Raw genomic sequence first — 23,711 nt, 5'->3', positions numbered from 1 at the left:
CTTTCTCGGCCCCAGCCAATGGTTGTGTCTAGGACGTACCAGCTTGAGTAAGAATATGGATTTTTGTTATTTATATCCAGTGTAGGAGTAAGTGTGAGTAAGAGGCTCAGCAACTGGGTCAGTGCGTATGGATTTAAAGCTGGGTGTAGGTGTATAAGACTGCAGAGGTCTTTATATGTGAGTGTGTGTTTGTGTGTGTGGGTTTGTTGGGGGACACATCAGTCCACTGGCTGATGGCCTAAGGCTAGATACAGATAGGCCGGGCAGCACAAAGCTCCGTCTGTTCCTACTAGTCCAAACGGCCCTTCACAACATCCTATTTATAGGCAAACATTCAGATCCAACTCCATTCATATTTCTCAGGTTGGATCCGAGTGTCTTCTGGCGCTCCTCTCTCTCTAACCGGGAGATTTTTTTACGTTGTGTGCCCAAGTGCGCGTCCAGACTGTCAGAGCTGACGGTACGGCATGTGCGTGTTACACAACTAGGAGTGTTTCTTAATAAATCTTCAGGTTGATGGGAGAGAGCCGGGTTAGGTTAGGATGCACTCTGCTCTGTGTCCAGTTGTATTGCAGTGGGAAGCAGAAAAACTGGATAAATCATAACTGAATGTTTCAGCTCTAATCAGGATGAGTGTAGCTCAGAACAATATCTAGAGTACATTAATGTCATTTGGTGCTTCCTGTGTTAGATCACTGCCATCCAGCTGTCACCATAACTATGGAAAAAAAAAGAAATAATATAGACTAGAATAGCTTGAATAACATTCTCGTTTCTTTTATAGATAACTTTAATCAGAGCAGGTTGGCTCCTGCTCCTCATTACTTCTCATTACACCAGAAGAGGAGTTATGTAAATCACTCACTGATAGAGGGAATGACACATATTTTTATGTAAAGAAATGAAACACCATTTCTCACATAGTTGTGCTATTTATGCTATGATATTCAACAGAAAGATTATAAATTATTATTCAACATTAAAAAACTTGCTATTCCAAAAGGACTGTGTACACTTTTGAAATCCACTGTATTTAATTTTCCCACTAAAAGATTTCATCCACTGGTTTCGCTTTCATATCCGGCATCATTTGATTTCCAGCTCTGTTCATTGATGGACACCGGATTTGCAGTAATGAAGTAACCGTCCTAATTATGTTTTCATGAAGCGGGACCCCGTTTTCCTCTCACGCCAACATCAGCCACCACGCAGACCGAGGATCTGTCAACGACGGATATTGGAACCGACTTGTGATGGCGCGTGACGCAGTCGCAAGCGCCCATCTTTGGGGTGACTCATGTAACGCTCATCACGTGACTCGTGTGGTGGATGATCCACAGATGCCTTCAGGAATTTTGGGCGTGCTGTCAGATTCACTAAATATCATAGAAGAAGAGAACTTGAGAGGAGAGGTTTTGGCGTAAAAAGGGACAAAAGTAGGTGGAGATTCCTCGTCGTGTTGTCAGATTTCATCCTTTTTTTCGGCGACACTACGTTTGTCAAAAATACCGGGATGCCACATGATAATGTTGCTCCTTGATTTCTTTTTTTAAACCTAAATGAAACTGTACCGACTGGAACAACATTGACCTGCGCTGGTGCTGTGGTGCAGGGAAGCAGATGTTTGCAGTTTGCTTCCAAGCGAAAACCCCCCCCCCCCCAAATCAGAAGTTATGGTTTTGGACGCAGATGAATGAAGTCGGGAGAAAAAGCAGAATAGAATGTTTTGATCTCTACATTCATCTGGCCCATCATTGTAATTGAATGTTTCTGGACACGCATTTGGCTTTGTTATACTTTAAATGTGTAAAACATTCAGTCCTTGTGGGTAGCCTGATGTCAGATTTCATGATGTTTTTCTCTTCGTGTCTTCTTGAGATTTACTGAGTATAAAATAATTCTGTAGGGCTTTAATGTTTCTTTGAATTAAAATAATTGCAATGACTTTTGTTGGCACTTGTAGTGCTTTGCAACATTTTATATAATGATGTAGCCCTGCAATATAGACAAGGTTGTTTACTCAGAAGAGCAGCAGTGAGTTTGTTAAAGCTCCACAGAAGGGCAGAAAAAAACCTCAGAGGGCAAATGAATGCCATAGCAGATGTATTAGACCTGTCACGATAATACATTTTGTCCAGCGATAAATTGTCCCAGAAATTACAGCGATAAACGATAACGCTGTCTTGGGACCATTATCAAGTAACGTATTGATAATGGCATAATAATGCAAGTTTGCCCTCTATCAGACCAATAAAGTGTTGCTAAATAGGAAAGACGAGTATGGAACCCTGTCAAGAACTCGGACGGAAAGTCGGTGTTATGATTTTTTGGAACGGAGCTACAGCAAGGAAGATTTTTACAAATCTGCTTTAATACAGCTCTTCTTAAGCTTCATCTTCTTTAGCTCCTCATCGGAGTAAAATATATGAAATGTAGATTTTAGAAACAAGATTCTACCTCTGAGTTTTGCCTTTACAGGATTTAGGAGTTTTATAGAATGAGTGTCTGAAGGGAAGCTGCTGTATGTTGGACTGCGGCAGAAAATCAGAGAACCAGGCTGCTTATCTCTTTCATCTCCCAGCCAATGGCCTCACAATATTAATTTACCGTGGTTGGAAGGTCAATTAGTGGAAGTGTGTCTCTCTGTGTCTGTGTGTTCATGATCATGTGCTCGTCTATTGGGCTCATGACCCAGATTGAGAAGATCGATTCAGCTGTCCAAATCCCGTTTTTTTTTTTTTTTTTTTTTTTTTCTTGTTTTATTTTTTAGCATCAGTGGAAAAAAACACACTCCAGTCTGAGCAAGATGAGCCGTCTCGTCATTTGCACCACCGCAGAATTACTCGGGGGGGATTCACTGCTTTGGTTCATGCTTTGCTTTGATGAATGTTCTCGGCGACATTACGGAACGAGACAACTAAAAGCCTGTCAGTCGAGAGAGATTCTGAGTTTCATGGATGAACGGAGTTAAAGCAAGGAGCACATGCTCATCATCATCCGCGCTCCTGTTCAGCGGAGGAGACTTCTCGGAAGTTAATACTGTGGCTGCTGGCTGTTAAATGAACCCGAAGCGCTGACAGGTTCTTGTCACCCTGTGGGATTGTTTCTTTAGATTCTTAAGAGACAAAAAACCCATTAGGGTCAGTCACAAGCTTTAAAACTAAACATGGATGTACAATGTGTGTTTGGAAAGTATGTCAGTGTTATGATTGTAGGTCATCTGAAAGAAAAGCTGGCAAATGAGGCTGAATATCTGCAGTTCACAACTTCAAGCAAAAAGTCTTGATCTTATGACAGTTTATATTGTTATTGTTCGAATTTGCTGTTCTTATGTTTACAGCACTGCTTCAAGACAACAAAGTATTCCTGAATTACCTTTAAAAAAGCCAAGCTTTTGATCCAGTTTGTATTTTGATCAAATTTTACCTCAGATGCTTGTTAGAGTATCACTGGACAAACAGCATCATGAAGACAAAGGAAGACAGCAAACAGGCCAGGGAGAAGGCTTTGGAGAAAGTTAGGCCTTAAAGCAAAAAAATAAAAAACAATTGCCATACAAGTCAAGCATCAACCAAGAGCAATATGGTGATCTGAAGAGCTCTGCAGCTCAGTTAGCAGAGTCTGTTGGCAACTATTAGTTGCACAATCTTGAATTTATGGAAAAATGGCAGGACAGATCAAAGATATTTGATATGTGTTTCCCTAAAGACATCAAGGGAACCCAGCAAACATGTAGGAAGGTGCTCTGGTCAAACAAGATAAATGTTTTGGGCTACACATAAATTGGGGCTGCACAATACATAACAAATATACTGTTGTCGCAATGTTAGTATGCCCAATATTAATTTCATGATGGAGGAGAAAATGGCTCAGAAAATGTGTCCTTCCCTTGGGGTACTGAATGAAAACTAAGCATTGTGCCATGGCCGCCCATAATTGATTAGATTTGGGTAATTTTGATAAACGACTAGAGGAGCCAGTGATGAAACCCGATGATTCGCCGACAACTTCCCATCGACCCCGTTGAAGATCAAGTGACTCATGATCTGCTTTTGGACCTCTGTCACAAGAGAGAGAGGCAGACAGACAGAGATTCTGCTCAGAGGTGAGGTCATGACGGAGGGAATGAAAGACAACCCGGTAAAGAAAAGAGAAGCGGTGTGGAGCCACTGAGTGATGGATCTCAGAGAATATTTAGGAGAGAAAACTCGGAGGACAACTCTGGGTCTCCATGGAGGCTGCTGTCATGTCTTGACACATTTGTCGCTCATTTTTCACGTCTCGTGCTTTTCTCTGCCCAGCCAACTGCTTGCAAGAGATTGTGTTTCATGTTGAAGTGAGCAGAAAATGCCATAGTGCTACAGTGCCAGTGGGATTTATCTAGTGAAGCATTATGTTGACAAAAACAACAAAGCCACCCAGGGACACAAAACTAAAAGTCCCTCTTAAATCAGTGTTTGTCGGCTGTAATCCTTTGCACAGGTTTGGCATTTAGATCAAATGTTACAGTCGTTTTCAGCCGCATGAATCTTTATCGTCATTGTGGCATTTACCTCTCCACATACCCAGCAGAGCATTAGCGAGCGCACAGTTGAAAAGCCGGACTCTGTTTTTTTTTTTCTTCTTCCTTCTGTTTGCCTTCCATCCATATTTCACTGTGCTGAATAGTAAAAAAAAAAGAAAGCATGACCTCAGCAGATAATCTGTGTGCATGACTACACGTCTCGCGGTGCCCGGCACACATCTAAAACTGACACAGTGGTGCCCAGATGTGACAGCACTGAGGCCCAGCAGACTAACAGGATTCGCTTCAGGAGAGAGGGCAGATAAAGTCCTCAAAGTGGTTGTGTACTCACCACCTGGGGCTCTCCACTGTGATTGTGTGTGTGTATTTGTGTCAGCACCGGGGTAAATCCGTAGTGCGCATTTCACTTTCGATAGGAAATCCTCTCAGGTATTACTGTGGATTGGCTACGAAGTGCCAAAAACATTTAATCCATGACATTTGTATTACATTGCAAGCATTATGTCTAAATGCCACACTTACTTCCCTTTTTAATACATCAAACTCCTAAAATAATTTGCTAATATTGCCCTATAAAATCTTGTTTGGCTGTGAGTTGCAGTTCTCAGAACAAAATAAAGCTATATTTTTTTTGTTGTTTCTATTAAGTAAATTTATTTTTGTAATTCCAATTTATATTGAAACACAGACGTAGAAAGGGAACAAACAGCCCATGAAAAGAAGTGTGCCAAAAATAAACCCTAATAAGTCCCACCAGCCAACCACTCAGAGAAGTTGGTGAAATAGTAAAGAAATAAAGAAAACACACTGTCCGCCAAACAAAGAACTCGGTGGAGCACGTGCTTCAATGCAAAGATAAATTAGAAAAGAGAAAACCTCATTAAAATAAATAATCATCCAAGTAAGCATTGTTATTGCTTATTTTCTGTCATTTGAGTTTTTATAAAGTAACATTAGGGGATTGACAAAGTCATGTTAGCTAGCTAATAGTCACCACAACTGGAATAAGTCCGGTTTTAAAAACCCAACTCTAGTGGCTTGATGCCTGTTGAAGTTTATTATGTAAACAATAATGATATACTGTATGTGTTGAAGTTTTATATAAACAATAATGATATACTGTATGTGTTGAAGTTTATTATATAAACAATAATGATATACTGTATGTTTTCAGTTTCCAATCTACAGCTGTCACTTTTAGTCTTGATTGCAGATATTTAAAAAAAAAAAAAAAAAAAGCTGGTGATCCCAGCTGACCATCAGCAAAATACATCTGGTTTAACGTAATTTTTATTATTATGTTTTTAATCGAAATTGTTTTCAACTTTGGCATACTTTGGTTACCTGCGTATAACTTTGGTATAATTTCTTATTTGAAAACTTTTACCCCAAAATTTCACTCTTAAAATAAAATCTGCTGCTGTAGGAGGTACTGAAACTTCACCTCCTTCAGTGACTTGTCATCTTTTTTGACACAGACATTTTCCCAAAAAAAAACACCAATGTCAAATGTAAAATTGACTTCTACAAAATAATGACAATTAAATAAAAATGCAAAGCATAAAATAAGTGACTGCATAAATATTAACCTATTTTGGACTATGTGGTTGATTCATTAACACATGGTCTAACTATTTTTCTTAGAAAGTAAATACCCTAAACACAAAAGTATGGAATAGGGAATATACGGACAATACCAAAAGTACTAAAACTATACCATAACTCAGTCATGACTGTTGTCAACTTTACAAACCATTAAAGTATTTAAGGCCGCTTTAGCTGAACTGTAAGATTTGCCTGACACGGTGAATACTCTCAAAACAACCATCTTTGTAAAATGTCAAGAACTGTGAAGAAGGTCCAAAAGCCTAAAGGACATGAACTCTTAAGCTGCCTTCTTCTTCTGGCCCTCAAACGTTTTGCTACTCATCATCTTCAGTCTTAAACCTTCAAAGCTACGGCTCCATGTGTTGAAACAGCCTCTCTTGTCTCCCAAATGCCACAGGTTCAACATTTCGACATTTCAGCCTTCAGACTTTCTCTATATTGATGACCTTAATGCGTAATTCTGACTTCAGACAACTCTACATCTGGCTGGGTTCGCTAACTGTATTTGAGGTCTAAAGGAGGCTTTTAACTTAGAGCTGGAGGCAGGGAAGGACCTGGTAAAGGAGTCGATTCTGCCTGTCTAAATGTTTGGCCTTTTTCTGTTTTCACGTGTTGTTGGGTGTGGAATAAGACAAACAGAAAGAAGGACAGCGAAAACAGATGGGAACTGAGAGTGACAAATAAAAAGTCAGGAGCGGAGAGAGTCGGGAACAATTTCAGAGGTGTGAGAAGCTCTAAGAAAGTGATTGAAATAAAAAAGGAGCTGTAGGAATGACAGACTTGTCAAAGCGGCTGGCTCTGTCACATATTGGACTGTCAATGAAACAAAGGGTTTTATTTAGTTGAAGTTCCTAAAACTTTACAAAAGCCAAGAAGATGTGTGGAGTAAGATGTTCTGTTTAATACAGCTGACTTCTCTTGGCAGAAACGCAAAACGTCTTTAAGCTCCAACTTTTCTTTGTCCGGCGGCAGATTGCTGCCTCTTCCTCACACACTTATAGACATTACACAGACACTGCCCTTGGCTCACCTTCTCCAAATAAAAGTCCACTTAGATCATATTTTATGAGGTTTTCCATATATCTTCATTTCCCACATGTGACCCATGTAAAGGGTCACTGCAAACTGGTAGATAAGTGATACAGTTGGATTCATCTGACCTGGATGCAGGCCTTGAAAGAATGAATTCACTATGCTGAGATGTTGGATTCAAATGCAACAGGAAACAGCTATGTAGTGGATGTGGTCAGATGTGCTGCGTGACTTTTATTTAAGCAATTTTTTCATTCCCTAATTTTGAAACAATGGCATGTGAGGCCAAAAGGCAGGTGCAACTATAAACCTCGCTTAATCCATCTTTACTGTCACTGTTGTTACTGGTGCATAGAAAACCCCTTTTAAAATAAACAAACGACTTAGCCAGGTAGTGGGGGGGTGGGGGGGGGGAGTAAAGCCTGGTGGCCTGCCATGATTGTAATACACTCTGGGGGAAACCCTGAAATAAAACTCCTTGTATTGTAGAAACACAATGCAAACAATTGTCTTCTACTGCAGTAGTTTTTTAAAAAAAAATGGTGTCGTAATGACTGGATTGTTTCTAGTGAAATTCACTGCAGCAGCTGGAAGCCCAGTCCAGAGTTTTGCTGTGTGGTGACATTGCCCTCGAGGACAGGCACATGGAGTCGGCGTGACACAGCGGTGGAGAGCAGGGTGCAGCCTGACAGTGGGGATTGACAAAAACAGCTTGTGACAAGTTGGATTGAGGCGGCCCGCTAACAGGATGGAACAAACTAACATCTCTGGATTATGGATTATGAATGCGTGCAACACTAATTTGAAGGAATTATCGTCCGCAGCCCGACAGCTGATGGACCCGACAACTGTTGCCTGACAGCTGAAGCTGTGGAAGTGCAGTCCAACAGGAAGTGAGACCGGCCTCCTGGTCTCAGCCAGTTACACGTTCTCCTACTCCTATGTCGGCGTCCCTCCCCTCGGGCCACCTAAAGAAATCCCAGCTTCTTTCCGTTCCTTTCTCCATGGTGACAGACGGTGCAGTTTAGCAGTTATTACACGCTCGGAAACACACGGACTCAGAGAGGCAGCCGAGATAAAGAATGATGGATGATAGAGGGAGTAAGCCTGATTATGTGTTGCAACATCAGAAAACTGTATAGGGAAAGCGAGTGGAAGAGTTGAGTAAGTACAGAGGCAGAGTTACACGAGTCCTGTATCAGTTCTGTATAAGGTGTCACTCTGTTCTCTGCTGCCTTTCCTCAAAGGCGATAACACACCTTGAACTGTTTGTAAAGGAAAACTAGCACTGCACATCGATTTCTGATCTCCAGTTTTGTAAAGCTTTGAACTGCAGAGACAAATTTTAGCCAAATGAACTGTGAGCTGTCTTTTTTAAAAAAAAACTTTATACATTTCTATTCTTTCTGACTTCATTTAATCATTCAATACAGAGTTGGCCACCTTTGAATGTTATTCCTGCAGTAACAGCCTCCTCACCGAACAGCCTCCTGGTCACCATTACCTTAATAATCAACAAAGGATATCCATTAAACCATTCAAGGACAGATTTGCGGGTGGGTTTTGGATTATTGTCTTAGTTTAACTTACCCTTTAGCTTAAAGCCTCCCATATCTTTGGATGTACTTCATTTCACCCTTTTCTGCACGTAGTCAAGGCATATTCAAAGCAGACACATCCGTCCGCATACTGAGTGTTGCACAGAAAACTGCTGAGTGGGGAACAGTCTATATTTCTAACTGTCTTGTATGTGACACCGAGCTGATAAGGTTGAGAGTCTGTGCAAGTAGTTACAAGAACGCAGAGAGGTGCAGTAACTGGTGGAGAGAAGAAACGGAGCTGGGCGCACAAGTAGCTCATCAAACTTGCTAGTATCGATTGGAGTTGTGAGAACTGAACTTATTTGTCCCAGAAATTCTCATCTTTCCAGCAAAACACACCAAACCTCGTTGTATGCTGTGATTTGCTTGGAATTCTGAATTTCCCAACTTGGAAAACTGATTTCTTGCCAACAGGGCCTCAATCCAACATGGCCGCCTCACAAAAAATGGAATGATAGCCACAGTAATAACTCTTTCTATGCAAATCTGTTGATTTGTATCTCATTATCAAATTGATCAAATGTCACTACAGTTTTTAAATGGCTTAAATGCTGAGCGAATCTCATTATCTGCTTGTAACACATATGGTAGGCGTGCTGTTGAAGGAAGAAGTTACCATTTGGGTGAATCACAGCTGCTGTGGCACCAGGACAAATCTGCAGAGCTCTTTATAAGCTGTTGAGCAGAACAAAGTTAAACTCTCTCATGCCTGTTTTAATCCTCCCTTCACACTCTGTTAATTTTTTTTGTGTTTTATCTCCTATTTTGATAGACTTTCCTATTCTTCAAGCTGTTGTGCTGTTTAGTAAATCTGCTCCTCTGCTGCTGTTTGTGTAAATAGCAGTCTTCCTGTGGGACAAAGGATTAATTATAGACTGTGCAGCCAGAGATCGGTTTATTTTGTAATTGGTATCTAATGACAAATTCTATTTTAATCAGATAAAGTCATTGCGATGAGTAGATTAAGCATGACAGTACATTAGATCAGTCTTCGACTGGGATGACCAGACAGCCGGTCGCCATGGAAAATGAGAAGATTTGTTAGTTCTCTTTGTAGAAAAACAAAAACACCTTCAGGAATTGAATTGTATTTAAGTGTTAAGATTGTTGTGACTTCCAAAGATGGCATTCATGCAGCAGAGAGGCTGCATGAAGTCTGAATTCAATGTTTATGTGGGTCATGCATATGTTGTGTCACATGCAAGTGAACACAGTTGAGAGAATATCATATACGACATGTGACATTGAATAGATCTGCCATGCTTGGCTATCTACATGTTGAAGAGAGTGGTAACAAAATTGATCTGATGACTGTTGTTTCAAATCTGTTTGCATGGTTTTCTTTCTTATTTATAGCTCATATTATGTGTCAGTCTTAGTTTTAGAGTAACAGCATGAAAGGGAAAGGCATTACAAAGACTTCCCCTGGTGACAGTACTGACACTAAGAAAACAAGTGACCAAGCAAACGCGGAGAAAGACGAGGTTAAGAAATGTAAGGAGGGAACAGGAGAGCTACATGGTGAACAATGGATGCAGTGAGTGTTTGGTGGTGTGTGCTGGCCTTCTTTGGTGACTAATCATTTCCGCTCGAGACCCAGATTTTCCCCAAGGGGGGAAAGCTGTTCATTTCGTGATGCGTGCACGCTCATACATATACACGCATCACACAAACTAACTGGCCTTCTTCATCCGTCTGATGTAGTGCCAGACCTGCAGACAGAATGCAGTCATCACTTTCTGAAAGCAGGACATGCACAGTTAGTGCACTATAAGCAGCAGTGCTTCTTCATAAAGGCTAATGCTGCGTTCTGAATCAATTTTAATATTTACTTTAAGCAATAACGATAGCTAAGCAATAGCTAAAATAGCAACGGCTATTAAAATGTGTGTAGGATTAAATAACCTTGTATTGTTTTCTTTTCATGGAAGGCAAAAGCCATTATTGACTGATCAAAAATATGACGACAGGGAAAAAAATCAATCAGTGCAAAAATAAATAGATAATGGAGCAACGTAATAATACCATGCTTTCTGATTAGCTTTGATTCTCACTGTGCTCCTAATGATTATTATACCCAACAAACCAGAGGTGTTTGTTGGGTGTAAGTTTTGTTTCCATCTTGTCTTATTTTAGGTTTTTGTGTTAAAACATTGGGCACATGGGGTATGAAGAAGTACCTAGCTAGAAGCTAAAGCTAGTTCTGACTCTTTTTTTTTTTTAGCAAAGAACATATTTTATTTGTTCTGTTTTTAACATTACCTATGGTTTATTATGTCATCATGTTAGTAATAGTCAGACAACTGTAATGTGAAAGATTAATATTTAGATAAACTTCATTACCTTTTTAGGTGGGAAAATGGAGCAGACTCTTGGGAGGGAGAAGTGCTAAACTGGAAGCTAATGCTAACTGTTGCTTTACTGCTGAAAAACATGTTTAATCAGTGTTCATTTTAACATTTTGTCTTCAGCTTATCACTAATCAGGCAACTATGATGTCATAATTTTTAATGAATATTTAATGAACTTTGGACTATTTCAGCATCAAAATGTTCCTATGTCTTATAACAAGTTTCAGGCTTCGGAGAAGTGCCATATTAGAAGCTAATGCTTGGTCTGGCTTTAGTTTTGGAGAATATTGTTGACTGTGTTTAGTGTAAGAATACATTGGAATATGGTTTAGTAACTATAAGCAAATGGAATAACTGTGTTTGTTAGCTTAACATTTGCAGGATTTGTGTATTTATTTGTAGTTTTCTTTCTCATTTAGTTGGGAAAATGGTGGAGCACTAAATTTTATACTAACTGTTGCTTTTGTTCTTGGAAAACATTCTTAATGAATGTTGCCTATTACATCATGTCTTCAACTTATCACTGATAGCCAGGCAGCTGCATTGTCACTAATTCTTAATTAACTTTGAACTATTTTGGCATTGTGGTTTTCAGGCTACAGAAATTCAGTTTTGGAGAACATTGTTAATTTGTACTTAGTGCAAAAATACATTGGGATAAAGGAGGTTTTAGTAACTATAATAACTATAATGCCATTATTTGTTTTTCTCACATTTAGGCAGGAAAATGGTGGAGTACTCAATTTGAAGCTACTGCTAACAGTTACTATATTGTTCATGCTTAAGTAGTGATAACTTTTACTATCCCTGAGCTTTTTTATCATCACCTTTTCTTATCAGTAATGGTCGGGTAACTAAAGATACTGACTCTATATTTATAAGCTAAACTTTTGCACCATTTGTCAGTGATCAGAGAGCAGTTCCTTGTGATTAAGTGTTGATCTTCCCATTATGTCAAAATGGTTCAACTGTTGAAGTGTGTACAAAATCCCCAAAACCCTAGCTCTTAACAATGCCTTCAGGTGCAGCATTAAGCTCCTGGCTGCTCTCACAGTAGCACCCAGTATCACGCTGTGGCTGTAAAGGTGTTTTTCTCCTCCCTGCCAGAGGCTCTGGTTTCTCACCATCAACAGTCCCCTCAGGTTGCTGTCATTTCACACAGGGTTGTCACTCCTTCAGCACAGGTTGCTGCATATTAGAGTAAATCCCTGTCACACATGTACTTTAGCCATCTGTTATGCATGTACTGTTATTTTGATGTGTCCATCTTCTCTTCAAGCCCTCCCAGTGGTTCTTTTTGCTCTGCGTTTTCTCCCCCACAATCCCTTTCTGCACATCTCTGCCGGCACTAATTACTAATTAACTTTGAAAAGGCCCCACAGCCCATTTTAAGTCCCACGAGGACAACAGCTACATGCAGTATTTAATCACTTCCTGTGTATGTGCAGGCCACAATCTGTGTTTGTGTGCATCTAGATACCTCAAAACCTAAGCCACAGAGTGTGTGATTTCAAAAAGGAGACAGAGATATGAAATGTTTTCAGTGTTTTTGTTATTCTTTTCCACCTTCAGGGGGAGCCACCATGACATCTGAAATGCAGGAAATTGCCATCACAGAGGACAAGCCTTTACTCACGGGTCAGGCTGATGCTGCCAAGGTTAGACATTCTGCATCTGATATTAAATATCATATAAACTGCACAGGAAAACTTATATCGACAGCGATCACACTAAGTCCAAACCGAGCCAGGCTCAAACCAGAAGCATTTTGACTCCAGCCAGAACTTGTGTGTGTCCCGGAGTCGGTGTTTGCACTCTTGAGTCTGAGCAAATCCTTCATTAAACGACTTGTCTTCCAAGCACATATGTGAAAGGTCTTAGCGCCCGCGCATGAGCGGGTGTTTGTGTGTGAGTGTGTGAGCAGAGCTGCAGCGCTGGCTCCGATCTGCTGGGTTGACGTCAAACGATGAGGGAGCGAGAGCAGATCCTGCTCTGCTCTGCTCTGCAGGGCAACATCTGCATGGCAACATCAGGTGACTTGATGATGACACCTGGTGGCCAACACGGGTATAGCATAAATGCAATAACTAGTAAAAAGTTTTTGCTTTTTTTCCTAATTTTGTGAGAGAAAATAGATACACTCAAAAAATAGAGCAGGCAAATATTTGAATACTGCATTTAAACTCAAACTGTATGATGATACAGAGGAAACCAAATGAGAATAGTGGTTCTACTTATTACAGAATCATTTTTAAGGTGATGAACTTGTTTGAGTTTAGATGCAATTTTCAATCATTTGCCACCTCCGTTGCTTCTGCTTCTTCTTTTAGCTCAGCGTACAACCTGGCTATGATCCAGCAGCAGAAACTGTGAATATTTGTAGCATTTTTCCTGTGTCTTAAAATATTCATTAGGACTGTATCTGCTTAAAGTAACATATAAAGAAGAGAAAATGTTACATAAATAGACATCCACAACATCGTGAGCAATCTTAAAAGGACTTGATTATGAAGATATTTTGACTACTGTAAGGTTGTTAAATTTATTACTATTTTCGATTTGAAGTTTTTGTAATGAAAAGCAGCATGGAAATTATTTTTCTTGCCTCCCTACTATGAGCGGCCATTAATCATTTATATTAGAAGAGGAGGCGACGTCACACTGTGTGTGTGAGAGAGCCACATCTGTACAACATGGATTCACTCTTTTAAAATGAGGACAAAACGATCAGATTGAGATTTTGAATGCATTACATATTAGCAGTTAATGCAATCAGCATTACCAAGATTATTATACTACACTGTAGAAGTTGGATCTGTAGCTTCAAAGACAAGATGTCAAAACCCAACATGATCCAAGACGGACCAAACATAGCAACTTTGTTCTACTTCATTCTGCCTTCCTGCTACCTGCTGAAAGACTTGCTCTCGCTCTCTTTCTCGCAGCCTGAAAGAAACGCGGACACATCTCAGTATGTCATAGGAAATACAGTTTTCTTTCAAACTGCTTCATTTTTAAAAACATCATTGATGGCTAAAATTGAATCGTCTTCAATCAGTAACAGTATCCACAACAAAGAGTGGTGTTGCTACAGCAAACTCACTGTACTTAGGTAAGATACATTCAGCATGAAATAATAAAACTCACATCAGCACATCCGCTTCCAACCCGTTTTTCCAATAATGAAACATCTAGAGGTTTCTATTTATGTTGGTTACGACAAAAAAATAAACAGATGTAGCAACATTTGCTTCAGTCTTAGACGCAAAGTAATTCAAATAAGAGTGCTAGCGTAAGATTTTCATCTACTCATAATGTGTTTTTGTACAAACAAAATCTCTCATCTGTCTTATCTGATTGTTTTCTTAGCCCTCTGTCTTCATGTACCACATGTATATTCTGTAAAATAAGAAAACATCCAAAGCATCTTACTAATTAGTCTTTTCTTCCATATAGGATGTTGCTGAACTGGCTGCAAGAATACTCCTAGATCAAGGGCAGGTAAGACCGCCACAAATGCATGAATCATTTCAGTCGGGTTGAAAATAACTCTAACTCATGTTTAAAAGCAGATATATTGAGAAACAACCTTTCATAACAAAGCAACACTTACAAAATATTGAAAAAAAAGTAATAATTGAAGTGTGACCTTCAGACAGTTTCTTGATTAGAATAATTGAGGCTGTGAGAAAAACACACCAGAGAATAAAACCTGCAAATTAACAGTAAAAATAACATGTTTGCCAATAAGACATTGGTTATCCTCTAAACTATCTGCTGAGCTTCCTTAAAATAAACAACAGCGTCAGTTGGTGTTTTATGTTTAAATTATCATTTTATTGTTAATTAGACTCCATATAACTGGATCTGAATCTGTCAGTATGGACCATATTTGACTGTCCTTGTTTAAGGACAATTTATTTTTTCTTAAACAAAATAAATTAGTTTGATTTGATCTTTCTGGCTCCATGCATATAAAGTCACAGTCTTAAATGCTAGGCTAAAGCTAGCATGTTTACTCTCTCGTCGTTTTTGCTACGACTCAATAATTGAAAACTTCTGCTTCTTAGATATTTCAGCCCAGTTCCGGTTAATCATGTGAAGACAAAACTGCTGTTGTACCTTAACGCTTTGCTTTGACCGTCATAAATTTGAATGAGTAATGTTGCAGCTGCTCTCATCTACACTGACATCTGTCTGAACAAGCAAATCAAGCAAAGTAAATTACATGACTGTGCGAAATGAAATCGAACTGTCTTATAAAGAAAATAGAAATAAATGATTTCTATAAATAAATAGAGGTTAGCTACATATTAATTCTCCACACTGATGTGTTCTTTTCAGGAGGAATCCAATAATATTTTCTTTCTTAGACATGAGGTTCAGAAACATTATTGGCTTGACCCGGAGCTTTGTGTTTATTCAACACTAAAATGAGCCCAGCAGGGTGGATAATTGCTGTGCATGCACTGTTACATTCACACAGTAATGCTTGAGACTGAATTCAATTAAATGAGAATACCTTCAGTGGCCGGGGTTAGTTCTGCTTCAGCACTGTAAAGCAGAAACTGAATGGAGTGAGTAGCGTTAGGCTGTTTGGATTAAAATGCAAATAATGGTTTTGCTTTATTTTGGGAAATGTGACTCACTGAAGCAGGCAAAGATTAATTACTCAGCAAAGAAGTTTCTTTTTTTCCCTCTTTGTCCAGTAACTGTGTGTACAGAAGTAAGCCTTTGTAGCTGCCTTTTCAAAATTTAATTTAAAGTGTCGATATGTTGTGTCATAGATGGCAAAAAGCAAAACAGATGTGTACAAAACGTTGTCGACATTCCACTAATGTCTTAACCATGGTTTTTCTATTAAATAAGAAACACAATTAAAATCACATGTGAATAAGTTTGTTCATGCACTAAGTCGTTTCAAAAGATGTCACGCCATGATCCCACAACTACTTCCTGTCTTCTTCGTGGCATCATCCGGCTGTCGATCATGTGACTTGTGTGATGCAAAAATTGGTTTGAGAAACAAACAACTATATGGTAAAAAAAAAAAAAAAAAAAAAAAACACATCTCATTCTAACAGCAAAAGTTTTTCTCAAAATTTACGTGTTTCTGTTAAGCAAATTTATTTTCAAAATGTCAAATTGCTCAAATATATGATCAGTGGAAACGCAGCTCTCTGTGCTGGCCTGTCACATTGAACTCCAAAGAAAAATGGTGAAGTTTGTGGCTGTGATATGGCTAAAAAAGATCTGAATTGGGATAGACGCCTCAGATGTGATGATTAGGAATGTTAACATCCAAGACTTAATGCCCCCACCTGTCTCTGCTCAGGAGCACAGCGTTGAGACCCCGCACGGCGTTCTACGCGTGACCCTCCACGGGACGCGGACCACCCGCCGGCCCGCCATCCTGACCTGCCATGACGTGGGTCTGGACAGTGAGTGCTCTCTCTCTCTCTCTCTGTCTCTCTCTCATCTTCATTTTCTCCTCCTCATCCTGCCTTCGCTCTCTTTCTCCGGCAGGTAAGAGCTGCTTCTCTCCTCTGTTTAAATTCGAGGAGATGCAGGAGATTGTCAAGAACTTCACCCTGATTCACATCGACGCTCCGGGCCAAGAGGAGGGGGCCTCCGCCTACCCTCCAGGGTACGCTGATCTCCGTTTCCTAACATAACCCTTGGTTTTCTCAAAGTGTGAATAATCTTCTGTGCAGGCTTCAAAGTAATCCCCCTCTAAAAATACCCAATGTTCCCATCTCTCACATCTCCCCGCTCCCATATCTGGTTGCTAAATGCGCTTTTGTCAGAGGCTAAAACAAAAACCCTGATCGCCTCGTTCCATTTCTTTTTGCTGTTGTAGCTACCAGTATCCCTCCATGGAGACCATCTCCGAGATGATCCCTGCTGTGCTGCAGTTTTTCAAGTAAATACTACATTTGATTTGACTCGTATATATATGATGTGCTCCCACACAAAACGTCTTTAAATTAAGCTCTATTTTTTTTTGTTAATTCTCTCCGTCTGTCAGCTTCCGTACCGTCATTGGGGTGGGGGTGGGAGCGGGAGCATACATCCTCTCCAAGTTCACAGTGAGTAGCTTCTATTGTTAGAGCTGTCATTTTTACCATCTGTGTCCTTTGCATAATCTAAAGTAGCTGTCAGAATCTGACACTGTTCTCGCAGTCAGGCAGATGAAGAATATGGTACAGTCCCGTTGAAAGAGTGGAAATGAAGGAATTCTGTTTAAAATAGATATTTTTTGAGTGGCAGCTATCCAAAAGGCTGGGAGCAGTGTTACAGTTTTAAACTGGTTTAGATTTTTTTTTTTTTCAATTGTGTTTTTGCACCAAATTTAGGGAAAATACTGTAGATGCTAGCTGATATTTTTAGAGAGAGATGCACCGATATGATAATTTGGGCCAATATCGATGTTTGATATTAATCTTCTTCTATGCTGAAAAATCAATATATATATTAAAAATATAAATATACACTTCCTGCTGTTTCAACATTGTGTAAAAGCGACATCATAGGTTGTTCATATCAGCTCAGTTTTACTTATCAGGCCGATACCAACATATTAAAACAGCAAACGTCACCCGATGCCAATGTTGATGCAGACGTATTATTCATCCTGAGGTAAGGTAAATATTAGACTTGCACGATATATAATCATCAACATCAATATATCGGACCAAAGTTTGATATCGGTTCATCTTTAATAAATATTAGTTGCGCCACAGCCTCTAAGCAGAAAACCAAATGAAAATGACGGTAATTATTCCTGCATTTATATTCCCTTGCAGATGTGTTCATTCCTTTTCAACCCACTTTTACACATTTTCCTTGTTACAACTTAAATGGATTTAATTTTTTGCCACATAAAGCATTTTGCATGTAGGCCAAACAAGTTGAATTTTGAAACGTGAGAAAGTGTGAAAAAGTTCAAAGGGTGCAAACTCGTTTACAGACAGAATAAACAACACAGCAGCCTTTCAAATACTCATCCAGCAAAAATAGATGTGGGAAAATTAGGTTTGAGAGAATAGAGTAAATATCACAAGCATTAATTATTATCACTATTTTCCATCTCAGGTACAGTAAAGTCGAATACACCAACAAGGAAAAGGCCCCAAACATGAAGCTACATTAAGCTCAGGCAGTCTGCTTGATTCTAACGTCAAAGTTTTATTTGCTTTAAACTTGATTTCTGTCTGCAGCTCGCTAATCCAGATTCAGTGGAGGGCCTGGTTCTGGTTAACATCGACACCAACGCTAAAGGATGGATGGACTGGGCCGCTCACAAGGTTCGTCCGCTCACCGTCTGACTTCTTGTCTTCCTGCTGATAGAAACCTGAGATTGTAACAAAGTTTGAACTGATCAGGGCTGTTTATCAGTTAAAGGATATAAAATTAGACCAGACAGTGTTATAGATTATGTTTCTGATGTGAGGATTAGCTAAATCGATCTGTTCTCTTTGTCTCCTCTGTAGCTCAGTTCTGTGACTTCCTCTCTCACAGAGCAGATCTTATGTCACCTTTTCAGTCAGGTATGGCAAAACCTAAACGTCTGGAAGAAAACACTTCAATTTACATCATCTTTTTCATGTTTTATAAAAAAAAAGCTATCCTTTTTGTAGGAGGAACTTTCAGCAAACACAGACTTGGTGCAATCTCACAGAGAGCGGATCTCCAAAGCGCCTAATCTGGCCAACATCGAGCTCTTCTGGAAGACGTACAACAGGTAAAACTGTCCTGCAGGGGGCAGCAGATGCACCAGAACCCAACAGCCACTAACCCTTCTTTCTCTCCGCCACAGCCGCAGAGATCTGAACCTGGACCGCAACTATACCTTCAAGTAACTACACCTCTTCTTTCTTAAAAAATAAAAATCTCAAACAGTTAAGCGCAGCCCATATGAGTTTGAAATGTGTTTCTTTATCAGGTGTCCAGTGATGTTAGTAGTTGGGGATCAAGCTCCGTACGAAGATGCCGCTGTAAGTTTAAGGTCTTGTAACTTTGATATGCGTGTAAAGAAAGGAGATTTTTTTTTCATGTTATTCTTGCTGTGTCCACCAGGTGGAGTGCAACAGCAAGCTGGACCCCACATCAACTTCCTTCCTGAAGGTGAAACACCAGTTTGTCTTTGCTTTAGCGTCTCTTCTCTGATTCTGTTGTAACCCTTGTTGTCCCTGCCACAGATGGCCGACGCAGGCGGCCTCCCTCAGCTCACTCAGGTAACAGGAGCAGCTGAGCGTTTTAGAAACGTCACATTCTGCTGAGTCAGCATTTAAAATACATGAGAAAATGACCTAGTTGTTAAAATAAAAGTTGCATTTGTTTAAATAGACAGGAAATATAAAAATCCTTCTGAAATGTTTCTGTTTTTGTTTAACTGTGTTGTCGTCTTTCTGTGTATGCAGCCTGCTAAGCTCACTGAGGCTTTCAAATATTTCATCCAAGGAATGGGTTATAGTAAGTTCACTTTTCTGAAAATTCATCTAACATTTCTCAGCTACACATAAATCTTGATTATGGGTATTTCCTGTTTGTATGTTTCTTGGTAAGAAAATAGACATATAATATCATTAAATATCGTTTATTGTCCACAACAGCAATACAATATCAGTATCAGCCCAAATTTTCATATCGGTGCATCACAAAAATTACATGAAATTTCCAGGACACCCGTAGTCTGGACTAAAAATGAATGCCACAGTTATGGGAATGTTCTGCAGTGTGTTGTTTTGATCACATTTACCACCTTCTGAACATCAACAAACACAATCTTTCTCCCCAGTGGCTTCCTCTTGCATGACCCGCCTGTCCCGCTCCCGCACCACCTCGCTCTCCTCCTCCTACTCCATGGACGGGTCCCGCTCTCGCTCGCGCACCCTGTCCCAGGGCTCGCAGGGGGGCCAGATGCCGCCCAGCCCCTCCCAAACCATGGAGGTCTCCTGCTGAAGAAGACTTCGCCCCCTTCCACCACCTCACGACGGCAAGAGCAGAGAGCGACAAAGGAACGAAGGGAAAAAGGTGAAGCGTGAACGCAAAGAAAACGAGACGAACGAATGGCTTTCTCCATCGGTCAATACAGGACTCCCACCATTCCCCCCCGCAAGAGCAGACAGAGAGAGAGAGAGAGGGCCTGTCCTCCATGTTGGTCCAGCACAGATGCAGTCTTTCAGCTAGAAGAGATTAAAAAGAACCAGGAAGGAGGTGCAGAACAGGAAGCAGTCCTCTCTCCCTCTGTCAGCCTGTAGACCCCTTTAACCTAGATCCAGAGTGTGGCATGTAGAAGCTGCACTCATCACTTTAACCTTCAGGAAGCAGAATTGATGATGATGCTGAAGCTAACGATGATGAAATAGGAAACAAAACTGTAACACTTTTCTCTTTATTACATGATTTTAATATAATATAGAATAAAAAAAACATACTATAGCAGAGATACTTACTACAATGTGTGTGTCCACTACTTTTACTGCTAGTTTCTAATGTGTGTTTTTTTTTTTTCTGATTTGTAACTTGTCTCAACTAATGGTTGAAGCAGTCAGCAAGAGCCATTCTAGCAACTACATGTGCGTCTCAAAGAAAAAAAGTTTAATATGACTTAAAAAATTGATTTATTTCAGTTTAGTTCAAAACCTGAAACTGGTGTATTACATATACTGAGGCATTAAATTTCAGTGATGTATTTCAAGCCTTTAATTCTGTTTGTGTTGATGATTGTGGCTTACAGTTGATGAAAACAAAATTATATTTCTTAGAAATTAAAAGCTTTACATAAGACCAGTAAAATAGATTTTTTTAATAGATTAACTTTAGCTCAGTGTTCTGTATGTACTGTTGCAGTGTTTTACAAAATGAGCTTTTCTTTCAAAATCCTCTCACTGCTGCACTCATTTTTTCTTTCCACACAACGTTCCATCAATTTGCATAGACACTGCACGTTATTATTATTATTTTTAAGAATTACATCTTTATGAATATCTCGGTGAAATACTGGGCAACTATCATGTCAGCAACTGTCCACATGATTAGGTCTTTCATCATATGGGTAAAATACAACCATTCTGTATTTTTATTGATCTTATGTTCAAGTTTTCTGAGGAACATAATTTTGGGGTTTTCATTAGCTGTAGGCCTTAATCAACAGAAATAAACATTGAAATATATTACTATGTATGTAACAAGTATGTATGTGTAGTTTCAGCTTTTGAATTGAATAACTGAAATAAATAAACTTTTTAATGGTTTCCAGATTTTATTTTATTTTTTTTGAGATAAACATGTATTTCCTCCTTGGTGTTGCCAGGTTTTTGTTTTGTCTTCCACTCGTCCCGTCCTCAACGTTTTACTTTGTTTATCTTTTATTTTTTTATTGGATGTAAAGAGGTTGAAAGTTGTATTTTTTTTTATTTATTCTCCTGAATCTGCATGCCTGATCTCACCCAACGTGTACACTGACTGGATATTTTTCTTTCATATTCTGCCAATAACGCGTGTTTGTTTGTGTCGTTTTGAGTTTCTAGCGACAGTCTGAAGGACGTTCCTGGGTGGGATGTTGTCTGCTTCAGCTAAAGCTTTGGGCGCTGTCGTCAACTCGAGTCGCACATTTCTAAACTAGTGCTTCCAGCTTTTCTGGCCGCGTGTCGAACCACCCGTGACGTCTGCCGAGGCCAGAAGGGATCACTGTGTTCACCGTGTGGGTTGTGGTTCTTTTTTTTTTTTTTTTTGCGTTATCCTCCGTTCCAGTTTTATTCGGGAACTAGAGATTTACGAATTCCCAGTAGGAAAAATCAGCTGGACCGTCCTCCGCAGTCGGATTTCCCCACGGGGAAACTGGAAGCAAATCCGTCACGACTTGTAAGGCAGACTCAATATGGCCGCTCCTCGAATCAACAATGGAAACGTGTTCATTTTAGGAGACACACAGGTAAGACTGCGTCTCAGCTTAGAGATGCGTGTGCGACTCTAAACTGAACAAATTAAAAGTGGTGTTTGATTGTAGAGCGTAAAACTTAAATTGATGTTTGTAGCTATTGCAAACGATGTTTACGGGCGTCGCCATGTTGAAATTCCATCTTCCTAACTCGACCGCCGTTACCTCGGGTCTGACGTCAAACCCAACACCGAGTTTCAACTTCGCAGGTAATCTGAACGGAACATAACCTTACCTGTACGTGGATACCTCCAAATAGACGCAACCGACTTACTTGAGGCAGAATAAAAACACACTAATCAGTAACAGAAGCACCTTTTACTTAAACTGGGCGGCTGCTTGTGTGATTGCTTGTCGCGCGGAAGTAGACAGGAAGTGTTTGCGTCCGGTTTGCAGATTTAACTTAGCTGAGTAGAAGGAAGAAAATAGAAAACAAGAGGGTGCAATTTTTTTCTTTTTCTCTCTTTTTTTAACGGGAAATAACCCGTGTAAAACAGCCCCCCCACTGCCAACAAGCCAAATAAAAACCGCCTGAACCTTGAACCGTCCTGTTACAGCTAGGAAGTAACAGCGTACTGGCAAATTTCAGCGCCTCGTTTATCTGGTGACTCAGATCTCCCTCTAAACGTTAATATTTCAACACAAAGCTGTCCACTGCCCTGTGACATGTTGCCAATAGCCTGACTATATTTCTAAAAAAGAAAAAGAGCCTATATGTGGATGCAGCCATGGATGTTTTTACATTTTTAAGCCATTTAAGATTTGAATGAGTCAGGTGGAAACGGCCTGTTTCTTGTTTGTGTGATCCGGTTCTACTTATCCAAAGCTTTTTAAAAAGAGGCCGAGCCGTGATCGGTGAGCATGACGGGGAAGTCCGTGGAAAGCTTTGAGATGGAGGTTACATTGGCAGGAAGCGGAGACCAGAGAAAAAATGTAACATGGATTCAGGGTGTTGTTGGTTTTGAGGCAGGTTCCGATTTCAGTCAGACACGGAGGAAAAAGTCCAGCGGTACTTCTTTCTAAAGAGTTGAGCAGGGATGTGTGATTGTAAATGCTTGTCCATGTTGTCTTCTGTCTGACTCTTACATTTTATTTCAATCTGTTTTTTCCTCTTCTACATCTCTCTTTTTTTTATCTGTGTGAAGTGTTAGTTTATTGTCCCGATGTGCTCACAAGTTAGTTAACCGTGTGCTAGTTCTTGTGTAACTTTTTTAGCATTAGCGCTTATAAGGGAGAGTAATATAATTAATAATTAAAAGATCAAAAGTGAAAAACAAAAAAATAAACTGAAATTTACTTGTGTGACTCATTTCCCTGTGTAATACGATGAACATCCTTAAAAAGCAAACTTCAACATCAATAAAAGCTTAAAGAGGAACAACTTGTCCAATGTCTTTATTTTCACATGTGCAGTTTCTCATTTGTACACTAAAAAAAAGGAATAAAACAGTTGAGTAGAAACTGCACAAATGTCTTTAAATTCTCTTGGAACTCGGCTGAAAATTTTTGAGAACCTGGGCGCTGGGTGGGAACACTCACAAGACAGGTTTTCCATGATCAGGGTGTTTGCGCACCCGTAAGGTTCTAAAACGTCAAAATTCATATTTTAAAAGTAAGTTGGTTTAAAAAAGTTGCGTTAATCACAGGTT

The 23,711-nt window shown here is 39.7% G+C and overlaps 1 protein-coding gene across 1 annotated transcript in view; it reads left to right on the top strand.

The window, feature by feature from the left end:
- ndrg2 (NDRG family member 2) overlaps positions 1–23,443 on the top strand; it is a 34,289-nt gene extending 10,846 nt beyond the window's left edge. The window contains exons 2-16 of the mRNA XM_014969989.2: positions 12,690–12,775; positions 14,574–14,618; positions 16,453–16,558; positions 16,644–16,764; positions 16,978–17,040; positions 17,146–17,206; positions 18,338–18,424; positions 18,611–18,667; positions 18,758–18,861; positions 18,937–18,975; positions 19,063–19,114; positions 19,197–19,244; positions 19,319–19,354; positions 19,541–19,592; positions 19,918–23,443. Of these exons, the coding sequence (XP_014825475.1) occupies positions 12,701–12,775; positions 14,574–14,618; positions 16,453–16,558; positions 16,644–16,764; positions 16,978–17,040; positions 17,146–17,206; positions 18,338–18,424; positions 18,611–18,667; positions 18,758–18,861; positions 18,937–18,975; positions 19,063–19,114; positions 19,197–19,244; positions 19,319–19,354; positions 19,541–19,592; positions 19,918–20,081 (1,110 nt within the window). The 5' untranslated portion in view covers positions 12,690–12,700 and the 3' untranslated portion in view covers positions 20,082–23,443. The remainder of the gene's footprint in view (positions 1–12,689; positions 12,776–14,573; positions 14,619–16,452; positions 16,559–16,643; positions 16,765–16,977; positions 17,041–17,145; positions 17,207–18,337; positions 18,425–18,610; positions 18,668–18,757; positions 18,862–18,936; positions 18,976–19,062; positions 19,115–19,196; positions 19,245–19,318; positions 19,355–19,540; positions 19,593–19,917) is intronic.
- Positions 23,444–23,711: the final 268 nt, after the last annotated feature.

The sequence above is a fragment of the Poecilia mexicana genome, unplaced genomic scaffold (genome assembly GCF_051168715.1).
Source record: "Poecilia mexicana isolate PSO_F unplaced genomic scaffold, ASM5116871v1 scaffold_18, whole genome shotgun sequence".
Taxonomy (NCBI): domain Eukaryota; kingdom Metazoa; phylum Chordata; class Actinopteri; order Cyprinodontiformes; family Poeciliidae; genus Poecilia; species Poecilia mexicana.
Note: the sequence above shows the minus strand (reverse complement) of the source record. Positions and strands in the feature narration are given on the sequence as shown.